The sequence below is a fragment of the Phaseolus vulgaris genome, chromosome 7, assembly GCF_051622355.1.
Source record: "Phaseolus vulgaris cultivar YP4 chromosome 7, ASM5162235v1, whole genome shotgun sequence".
In the NCBI taxonomy this organism is placed as follows: Eukaryota; Viridiplantae; Streptophyta; class Magnoliopsida; order Fabales; family Fabaceae; genus Phaseolus; species Phaseolus vulgaris.
Genome location: NC_143504.1, coordinates 6,081,498 through 6,089,417, shown reverse-complemented (window position 1 = coordinate 6,089,417; position 7,920 = coordinate 6,081,498). Strand labels below are relative to the sequence as shown.

General features: G+C 33.4%; 1 protein-coding gene across 1 annotated transcript; it reads right to left on the bottom strand.

Moving 5' to 3' along the window:
• Positions 1-251: 251 nt before the first annotated feature.
• Positions 252-2,727, bottom strand: LOC137828410 (receptor-like serine/threonine-protein kinase At4g25390). The gene has a single exon (XM_068634973.2). It carries the CDS (start codon positions 2,253-2,255, stop codon positions 642-644), a length of 1,614 nt encoding a protein of 537 aa, XP_068491074.1. The 5' UTR covers positions 2,256-2,727; the 3' UTR covers positions 252-641.
• Positions 2,728-7,920: the final 5,193 nt, after the last annotated feature.

Here is a 7,920-nt window from a genome sequence, read left to right as displayed (position 1 = left end):
AATCTGAAGTAGTTCCAATGTCTGCATTCCCTGTAGCACAGCACAATACCAAATTATCTCAAAGCCTTTACCACCTAGGAACTATTAGGTCAATCAACAGCTTAAAACGGCATTGATTACGGAAACATGGGTCCGTTTGAGTTTGACTTGACATGAAATAACCCAGGAACAACCTCTTATCATCATCATCTAAGTTAGACACAGACTTTTGGCTCAATAGAGCCATGTATCAGATCGGAGTGTACTTGTGCTTCTATGGAAATTATAATTCCAATTTCCCATTTGTGAATTACATCTAGATTGCTCTATTCGAAGGCAAAATAAAATAAGTGTATCCTAATTGCGGAGCCAATTCAAAATCAGCATAAACATCAAACAGTAATGGAAATGACTTGGTATACAAAAGGCAGTGTGCTTTTTCATCACCAAAACTTTCTTCCTTTTTTGAATATTTCCATTCCACTAAACTACAGAACAGACCATGATTTTGAAGGCAAGGCTAAAAGTGAGTGTGAAAGAAGATGAGGGAGTGTTAAAATAAGTAAAAACGCGTTCCTCCAATACCAAGAACACAAGTGTTCCCCCTTCTAGAACTAGCGTAGATGAAAAAATGTTAGTCAGCCTCACCGCCGTCACCGCCGTCACCGACTTTGGTTCCTGGAGTTGAGGGGGAAAGTATTGCGCGGCAACTGCGGAGGCTCCAGCTCGCCACTCAGCATTCCGAGAAGCTCCTTCATGGAAGGACGACGAGCGGGTGACTTGTGCAAACAAGCGAGCGCAACCCTCACGCACAGACTAGCCTGCTCTTCGTCCAACCCCTCAACACCCTCATCCACCACTTCTAGAAGCTTCCCTCTCCGCCCACATTGCCTCGCCCAAGACACCAGATTCGCACGCTTAAACTCCGATATAGGCGACCCTGTCACCTGAAGTGGCCTCCTGCCGGAAACAATAACAAGCAATAAAACCCCGAAACTGTACACGTCGCACTTCTCAGAAACATCCCCATTGTAGCCATACTCAGGAGCCACGTAGAAAACCGTTCCCCTCATACTCGGACTACTACTCACACCACCACTCTTGGCTACTATTTCTCCACTACAAGTCCCAGAATCGTAGCTGTTCCATCTAACTCCATGTACATCCCCACTCAACCACGAATCTACACCATCTTCTACCTTCAAATCACCCTCACCGTTACTACCCTTTCTCTTTCTCTTCTCCTTCTTTTTCTTTTTCTTCGTCTTTCTCGCAAGCTCTTCTGAATACTCCTCCTTCCACCATTCCCTCGCTGCCCTTCTCTTCTCCTTCTTCGAAACTCCACTGTCATCCATCGTCTCCCACCACTCCAATTTCTTCCTACTTTTCTTCTTCTCCGCTACTCCACTGCTCGACCCAGAAGAACCCTTCTTCACCGCCGTCGGCCTTTCCTTCTTCAACTCCTTCCCAATCCAATCTATCACATAATCCGACCCGGTGTTGCCTTCAAACGATTTCTCCGTGTTGACGCTTTGAGTTTCTAACTCCGACCCACAATCGCTCTCGGACTCGTCCCTTCTCTTCTCGTCGCGTTTTTCTTTTAACTCTTGCACATGGGGTTTTAATCGCGCAAGGCCGAAGTCGGCGAGCTTGGCAGAGAAGGAGTTGTCGAGGAGAATGTTGGAGGGTTTGATGTCGCCGTGGATGACAGGGGGGTCGAGCGAGTGGAGGTAGTGGATGCCTTTGGCGATGTCGAGGATAATGGAGAAGCGGTTATTCCAGCTCTTCAGGTGAGGGGTTTTGCAGCGCAAGAGGGCGTCGTGGAGGTTGCCGTTGTGCATGAGGTGGTAGACGAGGAGGAAACGCCGGCGTTTGGGGTCGGAGGAGAAGCCGATGGCGGGCACCAGAGTGGGGGACCGGAGCCTGGACGCGAAGAAGAGCTCGTTGTGGAACTCGCGCTCTCCCTGCTGGGAGGCAGAGTCCATGAGCTTGACGGCGACGGGGTCCCCGGCGAGGGTGCCGGCGAAGACGGGACCGAAGCCGCCGTGGCCAAGGCGCGTGGAGAAGGAATTGGTGGCGCGGCGGAGGAGGGGGTAGGAGAAAGGGTGAGGGGGAGTGGAGTCGGAGTCGGAGGAAGGGGTGGTGCGTTTACGCTTGCGGAAGCAGAGGCAAAGTAAAAAGAGAAAGGAGCAAACGGAGGCGGTGGAAGTAACCGGAGGGTTTAAGAGGCGGTGGTTAGAAGGCGGTGCCGACGTGGAGAGTTGTCGAGATGGCATGGCGAGAAAGAGAGAAATTGTTGGAAAGAATGGTTCATGAATAAGTTGAAGGCTTGAAGGGGAGTGTCTCTGTTTTGTGAATGAATAATGCTAGTGTGTACTTCTGACCAGACCGTTTCTTACTTTGTTGCCCTTCTTTTCATTGGGATTGGGACGTCACAGGCACAAAATTCTCTTTTTCTCCTCTCTCCTTCTCCTCCAACAGGACACAGATCAATTTCTCTGCAGACAATCATCCCTCCATGCAAAACCATTCTCCATTATCTCTCATTCCTTTTACAAACATCCAACCACAAAACTTTATAAACATAAATCTGAACCAATTATATCTTGGAAATTGGCTTGCGAAAAACACATTCGTGCTTATCTTGGACTAATTTACATAGACAAAAGAAACATTTTTTAATATTTGGTAGAGTAACAAAGATCACAAGATTCATGTGAAAAATTAAAGACAGAAAATGTTGTTTTGAGTGTGAACATGAAAAAATAATTAATTTGCTTTAAGCGCACCACTATTCCAAACTCAAGCAAAACGTGTGGATGAATTTCACTGCAAAATTGTGATATTGGTTACGCTGCAGGACACTAGGAAACACCCACCTAATTTACAATTACATTTAACTAAAATTAAAATAAATAATGCTCTATTATATTTGTGATTTTCTTTCATTTGAACTCCACACGTTTTTTTTAAAGAAAAGTTTTTTTTGTAGGTAAAAGTTGAAACCAGATCACATGTAAATATAGAAATGGAGAAGGTTGAGGTTACCCTGCACAATAACTAGTACCTATAAACGCGGTCCCTTCTGAGTTTTTATGATTCATGCTTACCTTATTACATTATGACTACTAAATGATTGCCTATATTTCATAATACATCTTCTCCATTTTCATAAAGTTCTGATCCCTCTTTTCTTTCGTTACAAGGAAAAGCCAACGGAAAAAGACTAATGATTACAACTTCTTCATATACTTTTTATTTTCATGACATACAAATATTAATTTGAAGGTGCATTTGTCAATAGTAGGTTTGACCTAATGGATCCAACACCATTTACAAATCTATTCTTTCTGTGACTTTTATAAATATATTTTACGTTTAATTACTACTTGCAATATCTTATTGACAAATTATCTCTAAATATTTTCAGGTTTTGAGTGATCCACTTTTGCAGTTTTGTAATTGTCAATTTGTGGTGTGAGATATAGACACGTTGCCTTTATTTTCGTTTTTAGTTCTGGTCAGCTTAAGCTCCATAATAAAAATATAACTATAGCCTTCACATGACGCATCGCAACCCTTGAGTTTGTCGTTTCACTATTGCAAAATAAAATGGTAAACAAGTTTGTCCCAATTTGTCTCAACAAGAACATTTTTTAAGGAATTGCTACGACAATTCTCCTGAATTGACCCCTCACTGGCTTGCTACCTCGTTCCTCTTTAAATCAATTGTTTTGTAGGGTATGCTTTTCTTGTGTAATTGTAAAGATCGTTTGGTTTGGTTCATCTATAGAAGTTTTTATTTTTCTTCTTTTGGTGTACATTAATATATTTCTTGGTATACCCATGCATATGGGAGCTTTGAATTGCAAAAGCATATACATAAAATATATATGTCAAACTTTCTAATTAAAAACAAAACATTCTTTAGTCAACCAAACTCACAATATAGTTCGTGTGGTTTTAGTCAAACAAAAATCATTTGGAAAATTCTAATCTCAAAACAATAGTATTTTTTGTTCAGTCTATAGCCACCGCACGTTCCCATTTTTAATGACCAAATATTTCCCTCTTTTCGATTTTTTAAACTAGTTCACTCTTGCGGCTATCATCTTCAATTGGGAATTGTTTGTTGTTTATACATATTGTTTTTTAACATCATTTTGAAAATTTATACAACCATTTTTATATTCAGATATCAAATTATTAGTTCTAATTTATAACTTACGAGCCTTTGCAAGTAGATAACTTTATTTCTTCTAAAATATATAAGGGTTAAAGTTTACAAAATAAAGTACATTTATAATTACTGATTAAAGATGGTCTTATAAAAGTTTAAACAACTTCACACTTTGTTATGCATATACGTGTATTTTTTTCCATTTTCTCGAAGTTTTAAAAGAGACAAATCTCAAATTATATTATCCATAAGAGATTTGATTTCAAGTTTAAATAATATTGAAGTTTTATTGATGCAATGTGCATGGCTATATAATCTTTCATAATGTGATTTTAGTAAATTCGTGGTATTGTTTAATTCGTGATTTTAGTAAATTCATTAAGTTTTGGGAGGATTGTTGGATGAATATTTTATTTTGTTTTTCATGTAAAGAGGCTCTGCTATATGAAATAAGGAGATGGGAAAATAATTACTGGATACGAAACTTGGAGTGGATGATGAATTTTTTTTATTGGGAAGAGGTTCAGCTTAACCAATTTAAAATAATTACTCCATATGTATGACATTTTTAAAAAGGCATATAAATTTCGTAACATTTTTGAAAAAAAAAATAGTCTATAAGGTAACTAACATTTATATTAGTCTCTAACATGGAGTTTTTCATTATTGAAATAAGTATTCAATATTATACTTAAAAAAAACTCGAGAATAGATTTGTAGACATTTTCTAAAAAACTAATCGCTAAAGTTAATTTATTTTCTTTCTTTTTGTAAGTTTTTATCGATCTTTCTTTAAAAAATATTCATACATGTTAATCACAATATTAAGAAATGTAATTTCTTTTTAATTGTAAACCGAGTTAAAGTCCTGTTAAAATATAAATTAATAATAATCAAATAAACAAAAGCAAATATTGTTTTACTGTCTTCTATATCTCACAAGTTATACGAATTAAAAAAAAAACCTCATTAACATACAATATACATAAAGAAAAAAAATCTTCTAAAAATAAAATTTTTCCTTATTCTGAAGACGAAAATGTTGAATAATTGTAGACCCACGTGTGCTTGAATGAATGTGGCAAAGTTGACATAGAATTTGGTTCATAAATTAAAGCAAGTTTAAAAAAGGTGTATCTAATAACCCTTTCTCTTTCTTTGGGTAGGAAATAACGTGTTACCTTTAGTTTAATGCACGTGGCATTTAAAACGGCGTACAAGTTTCAATTATTCAAACTTTGCACGTAATCATTATTATCTCTTAAATGCCGACTTTCTACGTGATAAAATAAGTAATTATGTTTTATGGTTTTAATTTTATGTATTAGGCTGCTTATTTCATTAATTATATTTTTCTTGTCGTATTTCCATTCATTTATATGCATGTAAAATAACCATAATGTTATACATAAAGTCATTCCATTTGTTGTTTTGGACCGAAAGCCCAACTTTAAAGTCATTCATGAGGCTAGGCTATTTCTTCCTGCACCTCCCATAGTTTTTCCTTGTACCTCATAAGTCAGGCAAAAAGACCATTTTCTCCTTAATAAAATATATTTTGAATCCTGTAATTTATTTATTTTTTCTATTTAGACCTAGATGGTGGAATATGGAGAAAAATATCTTTCAAATTCTACAATTTAAAATATATTTTTTTTTAATAAAATAAATTTCATATTATAAAATCTAGAAAATATTTTTCAGATAGATTCTATAATATGAAAATATTTTATTGATTTCATAATTAAAAATAAAAACATTCAATATAATAAAAATTATTTTTGATATTTTAAAAAATAGGAGGTATCACAATAAAGTTTCAATAAGAAACAGTCATGAGGCTAATGGGTAGACTGGTTCAATGTTTAAAGTATAAGTAGCATGCTGTTGAATATTGAGATCGTGTTAAATAATAAAACAATTCAATTCATATGAACAACTATTCCTCTAAACATTTTATAAATAATGGGTGAATGTTGAATATCATAAGATTACAAATAACGTGCATAGTCAAATTAACTTCTTTAAAATATGTTTTTTTTTCTATTTATACTTATACTAATTTTAATTTATAGAATAGTTAATCTTATTTCCTTTTCTTATACATTTTTTTCTTGAAAATATTTGTATAACTTATTAAAACAAGTACTCCAACGGACATCTTGTATTTTTATCATTCACTTCTTATTTCTTGACTTTGAATCTTAAAAACTTAAACGCAAAAAATCTTTGCAATTGCATAGCACATGTGTTTGTGTTCTTATGGACTTGTGAAGAACACTGTCCTGGTTTTTCACTATGCTTAGTGTTAAATTGTTACAAAACTTATTCTTAAAAATTTTATATATTATGTTAGGCCATATTTTTAGGTAATTTTTTTAAAAAATTTGTCTATAAAAACTTACATTTGTCTGTCACTCAAGTTATGAATTTAGCTAAAGTGTATGATGTGTTGCATAATTTATCTACCATTACTGCTATTTTTAGGCATAAAATAAATTTAAGTAATTGAGTTCTTATTAAAAAAAATTATTGAATATTAAAATATTTATTATTATGAGAGAGGTAATCGACGAGTTGAAAGAAATTGAAGAAGAAAAAATAATTTTATCAAAAAATTGATGATAAAAAGATAAAATTAAGGGTCTTGTTGATGATTAAAATAAAATAAATTTTAAATATTCAATAGTAATTTTTTAATAAGTATTTAATGGAAATTTTTAATAAAAAAAAATCCAAATTTATAATATACTGTTAATTTAATTAACTTTTTTATCTCTAATTGCAAATTATCTAATTGAGTATACGTTGAAATGGATTTTTTTTCCTTTGGCATGAGATGTTTGTACACTTGTGCTACAACATTTTGGGCCTTCAGTTATAAAAAGTAATTGGGCCTTCAGTTATAAAAAGTAATCTGGCCTTCTTAGCCACAAGGCGTTCTCTTCCTATATTTCCATAGTTTTCTGAGAAACCACATATTAGATAAAAGGATTTAACCCTTAAAAAATATATTTTGATTATAAGATTTGGAAGATATTTTCATATTCAGAAATATATTTTAAATTTTATTTTTTATAACACCTTTTGAATTATAAAACTGAAAATATTTTGTAAAATCTATAATTTAGAATGTATTTTTTAAGAAACATATTTCAGTTTATAGAATATTTAATACCTTTTAGATTCTCCAATTCAGAATGTATTTTCTTTATGAAATATATTCCGGATTATAATTATTAAATATTTTTAAAAGAAAAAATATTAATAAAATACATAATAATTTTGATATTTTAGGAAGTATGAGGTGCTGAAAGAAAATATGGAGGTGCAAGAAGAAAACATCATTTGGGAATTGAAGAGCACTCTCTCTCAAATGAATAATAGACCCAACAGATTGCTATATATCATGTCCATGAAGCAAAATATTTTTTATACAATAAAAATATACAAAAGCTTATAAATTGAAACTGAAAGAAAAAAAAGAGTATAATCCTCAGGTATTTTATTATGTAGTCAACATCCCATAAAAATGTTAGTTATCTCCCAACAAACAAGGGGTAGAGAGAATAAAATACAAATTTCTTTATTTCCATTGCAGAGATAACCTTGCTTAAAGGGCAAGAAAGGATTCATATTTAAAAAATGATACAATAAAATATATAATAAATAGATGAAGAGACAAACTAGTGTTATAAAAAGTATTGTAAACACATTAATATATATATATGATAAGTTACCTTTTTAAAGATTTGTACATA